The sequence below is a fragment of the Phocoena sinus genome, chromosome 5, assembly GCF_008692025.1.
Source record: "Phocoena sinus isolate mPhoSin1 chromosome 5, mPhoSin1.pri, whole genome shotgun sequence".
NCBI lineage: Eukaryota > Metazoa > Chordata > Mammalia > Artiodactyla > Phocoenidae > Phocoena > Phocoena sinus.
In genome coordinates this window covers 45,551,186-45,570,805 of record NC_045767.1, presented here as the reverse complement: position 1 = coordinate 45,570,805, position 19,620 = coordinate 45,551,186, and the positions used below count along the sequence as shown (strand labels likewise).

General features: G+C 45.7%; 2 protein-coding genes across 3 annotated transcripts in view; one reads left to right on the top strand and one right to left on the bottom strand.

The window, feature by feature from the left end:
* The window catches only part of FAM184B (family with sequence similarity 184 member B), a 112,637-nt gene extending 103,593 nt beyond the window's left edge, over positions 1–9,044 (top strand). The window contains 6 exon segments of the mRNA XM_032632978.1: positions 47–225; positions 1,873–2,019; positions 4,124–4,241; positions 5,955–6,059; positions 6,889–7,088; positions 8,922–9,044. Coding sequence (XP_032488869.1) covers positions 47–225; positions 1,873–2,019; positions 4,124–4,241; positions 5,955–6,059; positions 6,889–7,088; positions 8,922–9,015 — 843 coding nt within the window. The 3' untranslated portion in view covers positions 9,016–9,044.
* On the bottom strand, positions 8,836–16,501 carry MED28 (mediator complex subunit 28). 2 transcript variants are annotated; one of them, XM_032632979.1, is made up of 4 exons: positions 16,319–16,501; positions 14,237–14,303; positions 13,153–13,265; positions 8,836–11,864 (listed from the first exon to the last, which is right to left on the bottom strand). In XM_032632979.1, exons 1-4 carry the CDS (start codon positions 16,475–16,477, stop codon positions 11,667–11,669), a joined length of 537 nt encoding a protein of 178 aa, XP_032488870.1. In that variant the 5' UTR covers positions 16,478–16,501; the 3' UTR covers positions 8,836–11,666. The 2 variants fall into 2 exon arrangements, with proteins under 2 accessions (XP_032488870.1, XP_032488871.1); XM_032632980.1 differs by lacking the exon at positions 13,153–13,265 and having other exon boundaries at positions 16,319–16,479.
* Positions 16,502–19,620: the final 3,119 nt, after the last annotated feature.

The window sequence follows — 19,620 nt, the reverse complement described above, 5'->3', positions numbered from 1 at the left end:
CCATTGCGCCTCCTGCAGACGGCTCTTCTGGCTGCTTTCTCCCTAGGAGGGGGGTGGTCCGGGCCAGGCGTGCTCCCCGACGAGCAAGGGCGCCGCCGAGCAGGAGCCCAGCGAGGGATGCGGCCTCTGGGAGGAGAACTCGCAGCTCCAGGAAACAGTGCGGCGGCTGCGGGCCGAGGTGGAACAGCAGCGGCAGGAGGCGCTGCAGCTCCGCGACCAGCGCAGGTAGGTCTGCGGGTCGGGGCTTCTCTCCTTTGCCCCTTGGCGAGCCTCTGGGATCTAAGATTGCGTTGCACCCTTGGCATCTTCCCAAAGAAAGGTCTCCCTAGTACGCCAGCACTTCACTGATGTTACTCCTTTGACCCACGGAAAGTATCAGTGGTCTAGGAATTCTAGATCTCAAAACGCCTAGGGTTAGCCCTGAAATGGGGGGAGGGGTACCCTGTTTCCTTACAGATCAGAGAATCTGTGGAATCAAACTTAACGATGCCAAAAGTATCCTCAAAACTAGCCTTAGGGAGTCAGTGCAGTGGAATAGTTAAGACAGTTCTGTTTGCTCTTAACTAGCTGTGTGACCTTGGGCAAGTCTGCGAATCTCTCCAAGACCCTGCCCTTACCTGTAAAAAGTAGAAAACACCACCCCCTCTCAGGGCTGTTGTAGAATGCAGTGAAATGTATAGGAAGATGCTTAGCACTGACCCTGGTACTCGGTAAATTGTGGTGGCAACTCTGATTTCCTTGTCCAGGCTGGATAGCCCTTTATCAAGTCCTGAATTCATGGCCTTTTTTTCCCTGGCTGGAAAGTTTATAACTACAACTTTAATTTCATTAATAGATATAGGACTTTTCAAGATGTCTGTTTCTTCCTGAGTGAGCTTTGGTAGTTTGTATCTTTGAAGGCATTTGTCCATTTCATCCCAGAGTTTGAATGTTCCAGTCCCCGGAGTAAAGTTCAAGTGAAAGTAGGCCTGAGGCTCATCTGAGAAACAGCCATGAATCCACCTGGCCAAGGTGGAGCACCTGAAATTCAGTTAGAGACTCACCGTGTGACACTGGAATAAGGAGACTGGACCAGAGTAGGGGCTCCTAACCATTTCCGATTATAGCCCCCTCCAGGTGAGGAAAACGATGTCCCTCTCCTGGAGAAGGATATCATCACACAAAAATATGCATGTACTTTCAGAAGGTGTCAGGCCCCCTGAGGCTGGTCTGAGGATCCCTTAGTGCCCCACCCCAAGGTTAAGAAAAGTGATAGCTGATGGTCGAACATACGCTTTGTGCCACGGGCTGTTCTGGACATGGATTAACGTGGTTCATCCTTTCAGTAACCCTATAAGGTAGCCACTGTTGTCAGATGGAGAAACTGAGCAGAGCGTAGCTCGCCCAAAGTCACGCAGCTAGGAAGTGATGGGGGAGGCCGCGGAGGGACGCAGGCAGCCTGGCTCTAAATGGTGTTCTCCTAATCCCTCTCCCATCTTGCCTCCCCACCCTGGACCGCTGGTCTCCCAGCTCTCAGAGTCCACAACGTTTGGTAATTCCGATACAGAATCTCAGCCTCCAGGCCTACCCACCTCCCCCAAGTGAAAGGAGTGTTTTCTGGGACTCCTCTCCTGAGCTGTCCTCCACCCCTTCTCGCAGAAGGCTGCCCTTTGTGCTCAGGTTTCTCCTTCGTGGAATGCTGGGGTGGAAGGTACTGAGAAGAAGTTCCACGAGCTGGACCCCACAACTCAGAGACCCCGGATCTCCTTCCCACTGTGTCCTGACCTTAGATTCTGCAGGCCACCCAGCAGAGTGGAGAGAAACTCCAGTGCCCTAGAGGTTCAGTCCCTAGAGCCTGGACAAGCCCAGCTGTGCTTCCACCCCACCCCACAGGCTGCTGGAGGAGGATCAGCAAGCCCAGCGGGCCCGGGAGGTGGAGATGCTACACCAGGAACACCGGAAGGAGATGCAGGCCATGGTGGCCGATTTCAGCAGCGCTCAAGCACAGCTCCAGGCCCGGCTGGCTGCCCTGGAAACCGAGTAAGTGAGGACTTGGCCCCAGGTTGGGAGGGACTAGTAGATGTACCGTTTTATTAGGGGGACCTCATCCTAGTGCCCCCAGGACTCTCCTAGGTTTTTTTTGTTTTTTTTTTGCGGCACGCGGGCCTCTCACTGTTGTGGCCTCTCCCGCTGCGGAGCACAGGCTCCGGACGCACAGGCTCAGCAGCCATGGCTCACGGGCCCAGCCGCTCCGCGGCATGCGGGATCTTCCCGGACAGGGGCACGAACCCATGTCCCCTGCATCGGCAGGCGGACTCTCAACCACCGCACCACCAGGGAAGCCCTCTCCTAGTTTTAAAACTAGAAGTCCTGAGTTTCAGGAGTGCCTCAGTTCCAGGCAAACTGGGATGGTTGGCCACCCGTCTTTTTATGAGACTGCATTCCCGTCTTGTGCAGGGTACTGGGAATCTGTGAGGAATGAGCATGGTTTGACCCTCACACACAGAAGATGATCAGGGCTACTTTTTTATGAGCATTTCCGCCTTCTAATGTGCATCATCTTATTTAATCTTCACAGCAGTTCTTCAGGGTGGAAACCACTATTCCCACGGATTGATTAAGAAAGCAAGGGCCCCTCGTGCAAGCATTCATTTATTCATTCAGCAAATATTTGTTAAGGGCCTACTGTGTGCCTTGCACTGTTTTAGGCTCTGGAGTTACAGTGGGAATAAAACAAAGACTGTGCTCTCATAGCGCTCACAAATTCTAGATGGGGATTCTGACAGAGAAATAAGCAAACAAATATTTAACTTCATATCAGGTAATGAAAGTACCTGAAGGTACTAGAAGGAAAACAGGATCAGTGTCTAGAGTGCCAAGGGTGGGCAAGGAGGTGGCATTTAAGCATAAAGAGGAGAGGAAATGAGAGAGCCACCTGGACGAAGAGCATTCCAAGCAGCCCGAACAGCAAGTGCAAAGGCCCTGGGGCCCGCCTCCCAAGACCAAACAGCCAGAAGGCTTAAGTGGAATGAGTGAGAGAGTGATGATAGGAACTGAGGTTGGCAAGGTAGCTGGGAGGGGTGGAGGAGATGCTGCACTGAGCAGGAAGGGGTTTGGGTATATTCGGATGGAGTGCACTGGGAAGCCCTTGTAAGGCTTTGAGCATGACTGACATGGTCTGAGATATCTTTTAACAGGGTCACTTCTGACTGCTGAGAGGAGAAGAGACTGGGAGATCGGGGTTAGTGACAGGGAGATCAGGTCAAGCAGCACTAAGTAAATTTAAACATCGCCTGTCTGACCCTTAACTTGTGCTCTTAAAAACTGTCCTCCACTGGCTCCAATACAAAGCAAATCATCCAGAATCTGGAGTGGAAGGTTTTACCAGCTACCATCTAATGGTTTCTTAGCACATGCTGGGCATGCATGATCTCACTGAATCCTCACAACCACCCAGTTTCACACCCATGTTAAAGAAGGAACTGAGTCTCACGGACAAAATGCCCAAGATTACATAGCTAGAAAAAAGCAGAGCTGGGATAAGAGCCCAAGTCATCTCACCCCAAAGCCCTGGCCTCTTATCGACTACAGTCAGTAGATCACCGGCAGCCCTCACCCTCTCTCGCCCACCATCTGGAGGTTATTTCTCTCCAGCTTCACACTGAAAGGGCGGTGGTACCAGCTGCCCTGCTGCTTTGTAGAACTAGCTCATGCCATGCTCTCTGGCTGCCTGCAGGTGGGGCGGGAGCCACATCTGTACTGGCATAACCTGCTGGCCTTGGTGTGGGTGGGGACGGTTTCTGGCTGAGGCCTCTTCTCCCAAACTTCGCTGGTTCTTGAAGCTCCGCTGAATGTGGCATCAGTGTGCACACACAGGCCTTTGGTTCCTGGGCCCTACAGAACCTGGGGGAACTGACAAGTGTCAGAATGGGAATTGCAGTCCTGGGCTCCACCTTGAGCTCTGCAGCCAACTCACTGGGTGGCCCTGGGCAGGCTCTCTGGGCCTCAGTTTCCCATTTGGTGAACAGAGAGTGGCCAGTCAGGCCAAGCAACATAGCAGCGTCCCCATCACGTCCACCTCTTCTCCCTCCTTGCGGTTGAGTCATTGCAGCATGGTGGCTAACTGCATGCCTGCTCCAAACAGACTGAAAGATTCCGGAGAGAAGCCAGGGAAGGGGGAGTCGAGGCCGGAGGACGTTCAGCTTATAGGCCGTCTGCAGACCCGCTTGAAGGAGAGGGAGGAGATCATCAAGCAGCTCACGGTGAGGCTCTCCAGGGTATTCGCTTTAGCCTAGCACTTCCACGGGTGCCTAAAACTGTAATCCTGATAACCCTAAAACCACCTTACAAAAGGCCCTTGGTTATTTTTCCCCTATTAAATAAAAAAATACATGCTCACTAAAAAAAATTAACACAGGAAAGTAGAAGGCAAAAAAAAAAATCACTCTCAAGTCCCACACCATCTGCCTGATGTTGGTATTCGTTTGGTTTTTTTAACCTACAGCATTTGGGAAAATCTAGAATGGTTTGCACCTCACACTCATGTCTCCTCACACTTTAACCATTGCTTTAGGCTTTTGCCCAGCCTTCCTGTGCTCCATGCTTTGGCTGAAAGTTCTCTGTAAGCCAGTTCCCAGTGGCTTACATTCAGCTCTGGGGACTTTGGGTGATACACTTGCTCCTGTCAGCGTGGTCCATGCGGGTCAGCTAATTAGCCACATCAGAAGTCCAGCCTCTTCCCGCCATCTCTACTTTCACCACCTTGGTCCAGGCCCTGCTGCCTCTCATGCATGATGGAGAGTCCACTGGTCTCCCCACTCACTCCAGCCTCACCCCACTCTGTTGACCTCACAGCGACCAGAGTACTCTTATAAAAATGTAATTCGGACCACAACATGGCTCTGTTCAGTACCTCCTGTGGCTCCCTGTCCTGAGTAAAATCCGTGGTCTTATGGTGGTTCACACAGCCACACATCCTCCCACAATACACATGCACACTTGTATCTCATGCCCATCCTTGCACCCTCCTGCTCCCCAGTCACGTTGCTTCATGTCAAGGTGAAGACGAAAACTTAACCACCAACTGAAAATTAGATACTAATAAGGAACTGCTTGTTTGCTAAGTGTGACAAAGGTATTGTGGTTATCTTTTTTAAAAGAGTCCTTATCTCTTAGAAACACTTACCAATTTTTTTTGTTTTTTGGGTTTTTTTGGCTGCATTGGGTCTCTGTTGCTGCGCGTGAGCTTTCTCTAGTTGCGGCAAGAGGGGGCTACTCTTCGTTGCGGTGTGCGGGCTTCTCACTACAGTGGCTTCTCTTGTTGCGGAGCATGGGCTCTAGGCCCGCAGGCTTCAGTAGTTGTCGCGTGTGGGCTCAGTAGTTGTGGCTTGCGGGCTCTAGAGCGCAGGTTCAGTAGTTGTTGCGCATGGGCTTAGTTGCTCTGCGGCATGTGGGATCTTCCCGGACCAGGGCTCGCACCCATGTCCCCTGCATTGGCAGGCGGATTCTTAACCACTGCGCCACCAGGGAAGCCCTCAATGTTTTTACAGATGAAATTATACAACAACTGAAACTTGCCTTAGAAACAGTACAGCAGGAAAGAAAAAAGTGGAGAATGACACAGGTAAAGAAGATTGGCCATATAGTGATTGTACCTGGGTGTTTCTTTGTCTTAATAACTTTCTGCAGTAGATTCTGCTCAGATCCTGAGAGTACCTGGATCTCTGACTTCCCTAAGGCATTCCAAAAAAGCTCGCCCTTTCCTTCACAAGGGGTGCTGGGGACACAAAGGCCCCAGAAATAAAGGTGCTTCCTCAAAGCTTCAGTGGGTGGCAGCTCGATTCCCACCGACTACCCCTCCCTTCCCTGGTCTTTCCTCCTCTCTGTAGTCTGCTCTCACACAGCCATCTTCCTTCAAATTAAACTCAGTGTGCTGGATAGTTAGGCTCATTTAGACTCAGTTGTATTTTTTCCAGGAGGAGAGAAGATTTCACTATGCAGCATTCCCCAGTGCCGTGTCCCATCGGAATCGGTCCTTCTCTTTCAATCCTCGCCCAGGGTATTTGACCCCTTCCATGAAGGTAAATTGGTCCTGCTGGTTTCAATGCATTACATAATTCTGCTGGCTTTCTTTTTCCCAAAGGTAAGGGCAGCTTATTTATCAATTGTCCAGCATTCATCTTAGAGGAATATTCATTGAAAATAAGACCCCCAGGAAATAGTCCAAATTATTAATAAACAGTATTTATATCTGGCTAGGCAGATTATGTGTTTTTTATGAGATTTTTTAATTTTCCAAACTTTTTATATATAAATGTGTCACTATGAATAATGGCTATATCTGAGTGATAGGAAAGAGAGAGAAAAGAGCAGGAATCCTTCACTGTAACTTTTTTTCCTTTTACAAAAATTTTTGGAATTTATTACAGTGAGAATATTCACGTCCAAATCTCTCATCTGCTATCACAAAATTCTAAAGTGCTTAAAAATTTGTATTTTTTTTGTAATTCATAGGACAGTAAACCTAACCCAAGCTGAATTCATGTAAGCGCATTTATAACTTTTATATATCGCTCTTGGTGTGACAAAATGTAAGTTTCACTCCAGAAATATTAATGTGTTTGAGGACAAGGTGGGCCCAGCTTCTGCTGGGGGTGTTATATAGCCTTTTAAAATCTAAAACAAGATTTTAAATTAAAAATCACATTTGTCACCAGAAGTTTTGGATAAGAGATTGTGAGCCTGTGTTTTTTTAAAGCACAAAGTGGACTGGAAGAAAAAATGCTTTAAAAACAAACATGTAAGTTATTGCCTCCTTGCTCATATAATTTCGGTTGGGCAGGCCTTATCTACTTTTACAACAATGCCTCTTTGGGTGGTACTAACAGGCCTTTCCTTTAATACCAACAGAAAAAGAAGATGGAGGAAGTGCCCAGCCGAGTGGTCAGTGTGCCAAACCTCGCTTCCTATGCTAAGAACTTTCTGAGTGGCGACCTGAGCTCCAGGATCAACACTCCTCCGATAACTAAGTCACCCAGCTTGGACCCAGGCCCCAGCTGTGGCCAGCCTTACAAACCCACCCCATCTCTAGATGTAAAAACTGCCACAAGGTAGGGGGCCAAAGCTATGATTCAATTTTCCCATAGTCAGGAGGGAAATTAGTATTCCTTTCTGGTACCTGTTAAATACCCAGCATTTGGGCCAATACAAAGGGTAACGAAACAAGCCCTGCCTTGGACAAATTACAAACCAGCCAAAAGGGAAGATATGTAAGAGAAGGGAAATAGGTCATTCTTTAGAAGAGGCACTATTCCTGATACCAAATTGCAGAAAACCTTTTTTTTTTTTTTTTCCCCCCATGGATGATTAGACAGGGGACATTGAATCACTTAGCTGACCACTTGAGAGTGGGTCACACAGAAGATGGACTCATCATCTGGCCTTGAGTCTGGATCCCAATTCTCATCCTCATTGTTAGCTTGCTTGGCTTTGGGCAGCTCGCTTGACTTCTCTGAGTCTGTTTCCTCACCTCTAAAATGAAGATAATACACCACCTACCTCATTAGACTCATGTGAGACTGAAGGAGTTAATCCATAGGACATGCTTAGCACAAGACCTGGCACAGAAGCATTCAGTAATTTTCCATCACTATTATTAAGGTTATTTCTCAAGATTCATTGTATAATCTTGTAACTTTAAGGCCTCTTAATCTGTGGGTTTGGTTGATCATGCATGATGATCTCTGATACTGCCTTATTTTTCCAGAAGCCCTTGCAGCTTCTGGAAATGTGTGATTTCCCCTTTTGTTTATTGATTCCTTCCTGTCCAGCCTTCCACTCAGAGCAATATCTTTAATTCTGGGCTTTGAAGTTTGCATTTCTGAAAGGGCCCCTTCTGAAATGTTCCTTTTCCAAAGGCCCTGCCTCCCCAAGGCTATTTGGACAAATATGAGTGTGGAGCTGGAAGGACTTGCTGTCATTGAACGAATCCAGCCCTTTGTGTCACAGCTGAGGACACTGAGGCCTGGAGCCCCAAGCACACGGTCTATTAACTGCCAGAGCCAGCCTGACTGGCTACAGTTCATCTCATTATCACACACCTCTGTTTAAGGCTGTGTTCCCACTGTTTGTTTGTTTTAAAGATTTATTTTATTTATTTTTGGCTGCATTAGGTCTTAGTTGCGGCACACAGGACTCTTGTTGAGGTGTGCAGGATCTTCTGTTGCAGCATGCAGCCTTCTCTGTAGTTGTGGCACGCGGGTTTTCTCTATTTTGGTGCGCAGGCTCCAGGGCCCGTGGGCTGTGTAATTTGCGGCATGTGGGCTCTTGTTGAGGCGCCGAGCTCAGTAGTTGTGGCACGCAGGATTAGTTGCCCCGCAGCATATGGGATCTTAGTTCCTTGACCAGGGATCAAACCTGCGTCCCCCACATTGTAAGGCAGTTTCTTTATCACTGGACCACGGGGAAAGTCCCCCCACTGTTTTATAAGAAGCTTCACAAATGCAGTTAGAGACGTTCAGACAGACATACACTGTACTTTCTTACCTACCGTCTCCCCTTTTCAATTTATTAGGCTAATTTCACAACCTCACTGAAATGCCAGAGCACATCAGATAACTTTTGAAGAAGCCATAAAGTGTAATACTGTATTGATTAACCATTTCTTCTTTTACCTGTTTTTGGAGGGGGTTGTTTAATTTGTGCCTGAAATAAATAGTACATGTTGCAAAATACGTGGCATGTGGGATCTTCCCAGACCGGGGCACGAACCCGTGTCCCCTGCATCGGCAGGCGGACTCTCAACCACTGCGCCACCAGGGAAGCCCTAGTATCTTTTTAAGAGTAAAGAAGCAGTTATCTTTCCCTAAAAAGACAGTAGCGTATTAAGTTGTTTATTGAATAATTTTCAAAACCATCTAAGAAAACGTTTTGTTTGTTTTTAGGACACAAGATGATGAAACAGCCCAGCCCAAAGAAGTCCAGCAGAAGCAGAGCTCAGCCCACCAGGAATGGTTTACCAAATATTTTTCTTTCTAAACTGATCCTTAAACTGATCATAAAGTGGACATTTGAAACACATTTCTTTTGAAGCATCTGATTGAAGGAATGAACTAAAAAGCCAACCAAATAACTTGCTTGTAATATGATTTACATACATAGCTAAAACAAATTCTTGCATTAACATTTCATACTGTTTCATTGTGACATTAAGATAAAACAAGCCAATGTTATCAGAAAGTGCCCATAGAGAAATATTATTGTTACTGATGACCTACCCATGGTATTTCTAGTGTCCATAAGGCTGCAATCCACATTGTGGAATATCAGACTTTGTGATTTCCATGGTCTACTTTTAAAGTGGTTTCATTTTCCTAGGACACTGGTCACCTTCACCTGAAAAGTGTTTCTATGTAAATGATATAATTCCAAAATACACATGTAACCTCAATAGGTAGAGGAATAAAACAAAGCTCAAAATAACCAGGAAAGCCAATTTTAAAAAACCAAAGAAAACAAAACTACTAGGAATGGACTATAGCAGACCTTGGCACACTTGGATCAAATATTTTGACTTCCTAGGTCCAGGACATGAAGATGATTACAGAGGGCATAACAGCTACCTCAAATGGGCTTTTTGAAGTTTAAGCAAAATATGGGTATGATACTAATCGTGAATTGGAATTAAGCCTTGCCAGGATTTTTCTGTGAATAACTGAGCCTCACCCCATCATACATCTCAACTTCAATGACTGTAGCATCAACTTGGTCATTTGTGATGGTTTCTAGATTATTCTTTGAAGTGCAAGATCTACTGAACCTCTAGTCTTGCCTCATGGTGCATTGCTTCCCCATTGCATGGATGCTCAGCAGATTAAAGGGAACTGGGAATGGCCATTCACAATGCTGACCTCGCTGTCAGTCCACGCTGAGCTGTCTGACCCTCTGATGGAGCGGTGCAATTTGACAAGAGCCAGTACAACTTCCAGTGGTCAAAACATGTTCTCAATCCTTTGGTGCTGGCCCAGCAAGTGGCCCATAAACAGTTGTCTCTTCTATGCACCATCAAATCTTTGCTCTTTGAATAAAACTTTATAAACAACTGGGCAATAAAAATGGTTGTGATTTGTATTAATTTTCCAAAGAAAGGTGAAATTAGATGAAGGCTGAACTTGGAAATAGGAAGCTCACATTAACCTCAGTCAGATCATCAATAAAACGTAGCTGCAGTGCTTTGTGACTGCCTAGAGGAGTGGGATAGGGAGGGTGGGAGACACAAGAGGGAAGAGATATGGGGATATATGTATATGTATAGCTGATTCACTTTGTTATAAAGCAGAAACTAACACACCATTGTAAAGCAATTATACTCCAATACAGATGTTAAAAATAATTAGGGGCTTCCCTGGTGGCGCAGTGGTTGAGAGTCCGCCTGCCGATGCAGGGGACGCGGGTTCGTGCCCCGGACCGGGAAGATCCCACATGCCGCGGAGCGGCTGGGCCCGTGAGCCATGGCCGCTGGGCCTGCGCGTCCGGAGCCTGTGCCCCGCAACGGGAGAGGCCACAACAGTGAGAGGCCCGCATACCGCAAAAAAAAAAATTAGAATAAAATTAAAAAAACGTAGCTGCTCACGCAGTTATGTCATTTTGAGAGAAATGCAATTACAACTCAGACTCACAATTTAATTTACTACCTAATCAAAACATATGGCCCAATAATATAAATTTTTAAGTATCACTGCTCCTACCCTCCCCCAAAAGTAAATGAACACTACACAAAATATAAACTCACCCCAAATAAAAGTCAACATTAAGGGGGCTTCCCTGGTGGCGCAGTGGTTGACAGTCTGCCTGCCGAAGCAGGGGACACGGGTTCGTGCCCCAGTCCAGGAAGATTCCACATGCCATGGAGCGGCTGGGCCCGAGGGCCATGGCCGCTAAGCCTGCGCGTCCGGAGCCTGTGCTCCGCAACGGGAGAGGCCACAGCAGTGAGAGAGGTCCGCGCACCACAAAAAAAAAAAAAAAAAAAGTCAACATTAAGGATACTGCTGGATTCCTATAGCACTAGTTACTGCAGTACAGTAACAGTTATTACACTAACCTACGATATTATAATCCTCTTCCAACCTATTTACAGAATATCCTCATTCTGAGGTTCTGGAAGTGTTACATCGTTGCATTAGACTCCTCTTCTTTAGGCAGTTCAGTCTTGAAAAACAGCAAACTTACATATTTTTATATGCTGCCACTGATGGGTAAATTATCATAAAAGGCCTACAACCAAAATCCTCATCCTTTGATATGCAGATCAGATCATACAAGCTTTTCCCCTCAGATCATACAAAATAATCTAAAACTGGAAACAGAGAGATAAACACTCATACAAAAATAAAAACAAGCAGCAAAAACCAAAAACATAAGAAGGAATCTGTAAACGGCATCATATTAACAGTCTTAAATTTTGCTAAAGACAATACACTTGGTTTACCAAAGCAATAAGCATTTTATAAAGTACTCCAGAAATAACGCTTATAAAAATAGGGGGAAAATTTTAGATGAGAGCGCAAAACTAAATCATCTCACTCTCTGGCAAAGAGTTCTCCCAAAATGTCATGTCTACAAGAAGTGATGTTTGGCAAAACTGTGTCTGGGCTGACTCAGCCACCAGCTCATGTTCAGGTGGCTTTTCCTCAGGTTTGCTTCATCGGTGCAGGGATATTTGCAGATGCCTGCTCGAGGTAGGCCAGGGAACCCTGAGGGATGTCGGCTGGCTTTTTGTGCTGCATGTTGATGTCCTCCAGCACCTGCTGCCAATGTCTCAGTTTTGTTAAGTGCTTCTGGACCAGAGCATCCTTTCGCTGTAATTCGTTCCTCAGTTCTGAGACATCCTACAAACGAAAGCAATGAAGTCAGAGTAAACTCACAAAACACGAACAGTTTCTGATTAGTTAAGAGCACTAAGAAGTAAATTCAAAACAGAGAACCAACTGAACCATAGTAGGCTGATTACTCTGCTTGGCTGCATACTTTGAATAACCCAGAACAATTCTTCTCATGAAAGATGCCTGCTTAACAGTTTTTATTTTTAATTCATGTTCTTTTAGTAAGTAATACACACATTACAAAATTCCAAAGTACCAAAGGACAGCCAAAAAGAAGTCAGTCTCTTTCCCATCCTGGTCTCCAGGCACTCAGTATATCTCTATCCAAAGGCTACTGTGAGAAGAATCTAAAACACTGAGAATCTGAAACATATGTTAACTGTTTTAAAAGAATCCACAGCCACTGTTCTATCATTTCAGATTATTAAGTGTTAAAATCTCATTTTCAAGAGCTTTTTAATGAGTAACAGTATTAAAATCCTATATTAAGACCTGGCCTTGAACACACCTAGACTGTCACTCAGGTACTCAAATCAGGAAATGATCTGATATGGTGAATTGTAAGAATATCATCTTCTTACCATTCACCTTCCCAACAGCTGGTAGCAAAGAATAAAATGAACATTTTGACTAATTGCTCAGCTTGTGGGAGGAGTTATTTTAAAAACTGCTAAAAAAATAATCATCCCAATTTTAGTATTTCCCACTGGGGGCATCACTGTGTTTTGGGCAGGAAGATTCTTCCCTCTTCCACACTGCAGGGGGCAGGCCCTGGCCCTACCCACTAAATGCCATTAATGACAACCTCAACAGACTTCCAAATACCCTGGTTTCAAACAACTAAGATAAATGAAATCCTGAGTTTCAAGGAGCCTGGGACAGAACATTTACTTTTTGGTTCCTTGAACAAAATTGCCTAGAGCCCTTCCTGTGTGTAAGGCACCAGGGACACACATATCAGTTCCTGTTCAAAATGAGCTTATCATCTACATTAATGGCTTTTCAACCTTTCAAGCAGAACCTTTTCTTTTTTTTTTTTCTTAAAAGAAAATTCTTCCATGAAAGCCAGTGTATGAAATGAGTAAAAGCCGACAGCTGCTGTGTTTGAAGCACCGCTTTCCACCTCTGACCCCCAGGTCCAGGTTGTCATGAACACTGACAACCAACATTTTACATTCAAGCTATGAAGCCCCACTATAACTAATGGGCAAATGGAGCATCTCATTTAAAGCATAAATGGAATTTTGACAACATTTGCTCTTCCTTAAACTTAGGGAGAGAACTCAGCTTGTACCTCTTTGATAACTTGCTCTGGTTTCTGGACAGATAACTGCAATCTTTTTTGTAGGAAAAAACATTCTGTCTGTCTCGCAATATCTAGAAATTTCTGGATACACTGATCAACACCTTAAAAAAAAAAAGACCAAAGTATTAAATTAAGGAAAACACTAGACACATATATCTCTCTCATAAATCAACAGTTGGAATATCAAAACAGCACCTTCTTGTAGATGTAGTCGGGGATTTTAATCCTGCCCACAGCAATATTACTGACCTCAACCCCCTATGTGTTAAGCAACATTAACTAGCAGATAATCTGTGCTTTTACCAGGTGAATAAGAAACCAAACTACAACGCAGAAGTTCTTCTGAAGAAAGACAATCCAGAGAGCCAACAATTAACATCATGATTTCCAGTTAAAATGAAACATTTAAAACACAGTACAAAGAAATCAGAAGTACCTCTCTTGGGACAGAACGTGGGTGAAGAAGGGGAAGCAAAAAACTTAGTTCTTTATTTTTTAAAAAAGACACAGAGGATTTCTTTTTAAATTTACTTATTTATCTTTGGCTGTGTTGGGTCTTCGTTGCACACAGGCTTTCTCTAGTTGCAGCGAGCAGGGGCTACTGTTCGTTGCGGTGTGCAGGCTTCTCATTGTGGTGGCTTCTCTTGCTGCGGAGCACGGGCTCTAGGCACATGGGCTCAGTAGTTGTGGCTTGTGGGCTCTAGAGCGCAGGCTCAGTAGTTGTGGCGCACAGGCTTAGCTGCTCCACTGCATGTGGGATCTTCCCAGAACAGGGCTCGAACCCGTGTCCCCTGCATTGGCAGGCAGATCCTTAACCACTGCACCACCAGGGAAGCCCAACTTAGTTCTTTAAAAAGCAGTACACACTATTGGTCGTCTTTGTCTTGGTACCAATATGAAAAGCTCATTCATTACAAATGGCTTATTATGAGTGACATAAGATGTCAATAAACTGAACAAAGAACCAGCAGTATATAGATTACAAAAATCTTATTCCCTGGAAAAGTTCTCTTAGGATACAAGCGGAACTGAAACACATCAAGTGTAAAATCAGCAATGAGGGAATTCTTACCAGTTCGAATTTCTTCCTGATCTGTACCATTGACATAATCCTGACTCACCAGAGAAGCAAAACAAGCCTGTGTGATCAAAACATATTACAAAAGAAAAAAATGTCATTCACACATCAACAATCTTACTTTAGAGTAAGAAATAACTTATCTTGATGGAAAACGAAGGCTGAGCCGAGTCTCGCGAGAAGACTACGTGGGTGATCCAGGTAGCACCTCTCCCCATCCTTTTTACTTGGCTAACTCCCAATGCCCCGCCTGGGTTTCATGTTTTCTGGGAAGCCTTCCTTGACAGCCATGCCCAGATGTGCTCTCAGAGTATCCCGGGTTTCTTCTATCAGAGCACTGATCCCACAGCACAGCAGCTGCTTGCTATTTATGTTTTTTCCACTGCACAGTCATGAGCTCCTTGAAGGCAGGAACTGTTTTCTGTGTATTCTTAGCACCCAGGACAGGTCCTGACACATAACAGGATCCTTCACTCTTTCACAAATATTCATCAAGCACTTGCTATCTGCTACCACTGGATTAGCACTACAGATACAATGAGAGGAGAGGAGGGCAAAACAGGTGTTCTCTGACTTCACGGAGCCTGATGTAGTGTGCTACAAAGAGCAGCAAGGCAGGGTCGATGCGGAAGTGATGTGTGAGCTGGGGGAGGAACCTGGAAGTCCAAAGAGAAAACGAACAACACAAGCAGAAGGTCTCTTGTGGCCAGAGTACGAAGAGATGGGTCTGGAGCAGAGACGTGAACATGCAGAGCTAGGAAGACCACAGCACCTCTTGGGCTATCCCCACAGCCACAGGTATCCACTAAAGGGTTTTAAGCATTAAGAGTGCTGGTGGTCAGCTGCGGACTTCTTTCTACAGGGCCAGTGTTTCAGCAAGAGCTCATAATGAGAGCCACCTCCCCTCTCAGTGCTAGATGCTGCTCTAAAAGTTTCCTTTATGGTTTAGCCCCACCCCAAAGGCATCTCATCCTCCTCCCAGACAGAAGAGATTTCTGTTCTTTAAATCTGTTGTCTCCAAACTTTTGAATGTACACCCCACCAGCAAAAGCATTTTGTCCATGCAGCCCCAATAACACGTTCATTCACAAACTATGTTTATCAACTGCTCTGCTATTATATACAGTATAAAACTCACACGACTAGGATTTAAAATGTAGAAAAGGTAATTCCAGTTACAAGTTATTTTATTTCCACACGTTAATGGCTCATCTTCCACTTTAGAGACCACAGGAAGCCATCTTATTTCTAAGCACTTATTTTGTACCTCTCCTTTGTCTGCTATCACTCCCCATCTTCTTTGGTACAGGGTTAATGCTTGAGCAAAACTCAAGAGTTTGGGTCACCTCTGCCTCTCTCCTCACCCCCCAGCTTTCCTCCTCCTTCCGCGGCCCTGAGTACCAACTTCCCCACAGTAACTTTTTTTTTTTTTGGCGGTACGCGGACCTCTCACTGCTGTGGCCTCTCCCGCCGCGGAGCACAGGCTCCGGACGTGCAGGCCCAGCGGCCACGGCCCACGGGCCCAGCCGCTCCGCGGCATGCGGGACCCTCCCGGACCGGGGCACGAACCCGTGTTCCCCGCACCGGCAGGCGGACGCCCAACCACTGCGCCACCAGGGAAGCCCCTCCCACAGTAACTTTTAAATATCTCCCAGCTCCAAAAGTCCCACTACTTTAGGACCGTTTAAGGGTGGAGCCCAACGGAAAGGATCCAGGACATAGGGGTGGACGCTGCAGTCCGGAGAGGATGAACACGTACTAAACACGCAGGGACGCGGGAAAGGATACTCAGGGATGGAACCAAGGATGGGGTGGGACGGGAACAACCCACTGAAAACCTAGAAGAGTCCCACGGTTGAGGGTAGACAAACTTCAACTCCACGTGGCTCCAGAAATGTCAAGTTTAGGCATCTCTGCCAGCCAACTAGAGGAGAATTCCGGCCACCATTCAATGTGAAGACTAATGCAAGAGACTTTACGTGCAGGTATCGCCGAAAGAGAGAAGCTGCGCGCACGCAGCATACGCTTCAAAAAAGAAGGGAGGCTGGGAATAGAGACGCCCACGTCTTATCTTACCTCGAACGATGACTCCAACTCGTCCACCAAGGTACTGTTAGAAGTCCTCGGGACGCCTGGTGTGGCCTGAAGCAGCGAAGCCTGGGCCAAGAGACCCGGCGGGGGTGGCGGCGGTCCCGGTGGCTGCCCGGAGAACATGCCTCCTAGTGGAGCCGCCATTTCTAAAATGGCGGCTAAGAGGCTCACTGCGCCTGCAAGGGACCTGGGACCGCGGGTCACGTGATGTGTATGGTCACGTGATGTTGTTGAGTGCACGTTGGCGTCTGTTGGACGCCCAGGAAACGTATTGTTTGGTGCTTCGTGCCTTCTTTCTGTCACGCGGGCAAGCTGGCTTTTACTTTTTCTTTTTTAGCTTGAGAATTGAAGGCTTTGATAGGGTTTAACACAGTTGTGTGAAGAGGAGAATCAGTAACTACGGTGGGGCGAGCCCTCTGGCGGAGTCAGGATATTCCTGTACCAGCCCCGCCTTTGCGCTCAACTCTTGAAATGACTTTGGCCCAGTTGCTTTCTCTGGGCTGGGTTTACCCGTTGGTAGAAGGGAGGTGCTCATTCATCCAACAAACATTTATTGAGAGCGCACTGTGTGCCAATTACTAATCCAGTCACTGTAGCGGGAATAAAGAGGAAACATGTCCCCTAAATTTTCCTTTGGAAGATACAGGTAACAAAACCGACTTAACATTGTTGAGGCTCCCTGTCTTATGTGCTGGGAGCTATTTGCTTTAGATATTTATGGTTACATCAAAGAAAGTCACTATGCTAATCTTTTTTTAAAAACATTTGCTTATTCAACTTTTCAGAAGCTAAATATTTTTTCATTATAATTAACTTTACAGTTATCACCCAGCATATCTGTTGAGCCTTCCATGTCCCAGGCTCTATTTACTGATCTGAGGGTTATAGCAATCACCCCAAGTTTCTGCCCTTGGAGAGTTTACCACTGTTTTGTGGGAGAGAGATCAATAAACATGTACATATATAGAGTGAAATCATGTAGAGATAAGTGCCAAGAAGGAAAATAAAGCCCAGTAAGGGGATGACTAATGTTGGATTTTATTTAGGTTTTTTTTGGCTGCATTGGGTCTTCATTGCTGCAGGCGGGTGTTCTCTAGTTGTGGTCAGTGGAGGCCGCTCTTCGTTGTGGTGCAGAGGCTTCTCATTGCAGTGGCTTCTCTTGTTGCGGAGCGTGGGGTCTAGGGTGTGCAAGCACAGTAGCTGTGGCGCACGGATGGGCTTAGTTGCTCCGTGGCATGTAGGATCTTCCTGGACCAGGGATCAAACCCGTATCCCCTGCGTTGGCAGGCGGATTCTTAACCACTGTGCCACCAGGGAAGTCCCAAGTGATGGATTTTAGGTGGGTGATTGGAGAAGGCCTCTCTCAGGAGATCTGCACTGGAGTGACTAGAGTAAAGTTTAATTAGGAAAGTTTTCTAGACGGGGGGGCCTTGAAGAAGGAAACTGCGTGGCATATTTAAGGAGCTACAGAGAGGCCAGCAGGGCCAGAGTGAATGAGGCAGGCAGAAGTAGAGAAAAAACAGAGGCTTCCCATTGCCAGTCAGGTCTCAGATCAAAAGTCACCTTCCCAGAGTCAGTCTGATTGGACCCACACTCCCAGCCATTTCACCCTGTTTAATTTTCTTTACAGCACTTGAACACTTACCTGAAATTATCTTGTTCATTTTTCTTCTTCACTGACTAAGTTGCCTTGCAGACATGAACACACGCACACAACACGCGAACTGGAAAACAAGATCTATGTGATCAGGGCCTGCCTGTCTTGTTCACCTGTATTCCCAACACCCAGAACTGTGCCTGGCATAAAATAGACATAATAAATATTTAATTGAACAAAAATAGAATGCCATGAGGGAACTTAGTGTACTCCAGCAGTTCTCAAACGTTTTTGGACTCCTTTACACTCCTAAAAAATTATTGAGGACTCCAAATGTTTTTGTTTATGTGAGGTATGTTGGGCAATATTTACCTATTAATTAAAAATAATAGGTAAATATTAAAACAGAATTTTTAAAATATATTCATGTAAAAATAAGCTGATTATGTTAACATAATATTTTAATTAAAAATGTAACTATTGGGCTTCCCTGGTGGCGCAGTGGTTGAGAGTCTGCCTGCTGATGCAGAGGACACGGGTTCGTGCCCCGGTCCGGGAAGATCCCACATGTCGCAGAGTGGCTGGGCCCGTGAGCCATGGCCGTTGAGCCTGCGCGTCCGGAGCCTGTGCTCCGCAATGGGAGAGGCCACAACAGTGAGAGGCCCGCGTACTGCAAAAAAAAAAAAAAAAAAAAAGTAACTATTGTATACAATGAAAAATAGAGGAGTGGAACCATTTTACATTTTACTCCTGGGTTTCCAGTGCCCATAGGGCTGCTTGAATTCCGGATTCTTACTTCAGCTATCTTTTAACACTACTGTATTCTAAACCGCTGCTTTGGATTTGCTGCTCTCTGAAGCCACGGCTTTCTCAAGCCCTGCCTTGTCCGTAGTGATTTAGATGCAGATTATACCACCAGTCTCTGGAACATCATTCTAAGGATCCACCAAGGTTTTGTGAGTACCTGGTAGCCAGATGCACCAGCAGTGGCAACTAAATTTCATCTCAACCAGATTAGATAAGCACAAGAATCTAGGACTACAACCATGCCTTTTGTATCTCACACTCTAGTAAACACAAGAGTTCTATTGTTCTTTTACTTATAAAAAGCCTTTGATAGAAAGGTCAAGTCCCTATTTGGTCTTCTGAGAATCACACAGAAGAAATCTAAATGTTTTTAGTTTCCTTTCATAAGCCGGTAATTCCACCTCTCCGTTTCCATCTTCCCTGCTGAAGTAGCTTCTGGATATAGATACCCAGAGGAACCTGTGTTTACACACTACTCCTTCCTGATTTTAATTAATTTAAATTCATGTTATTTATTAACATGGATATGCATGTCCATTGTCATTCCCTCTCTAAAAGCCAGTTTAGACACATAATATCCATTTACATGTCAAGTTTTTAAAATATTAAATGTTAAAAATAACTCCAATTAAAAAAAAACTGTCAAACGTTGTCAAAGTCTTAAAAAAAAAATAGATCCTATTTGTGGGTAATTTGATTCACCCAATACAAATGTAGCAGAAATTTAACCCCAGGGCTTCCCTGGTGGCGCAGTGGTTAAGAATCCGCCTGCCAATGCAAGGGACACGGGTTCGAGCCCTGGTCCGGAAAGATCCCACATGCTGTGGAGCAACTAAGCCTGCACCACAACTATTGAGCCTGAGCTCTTGAGCCCGCGCGCCAC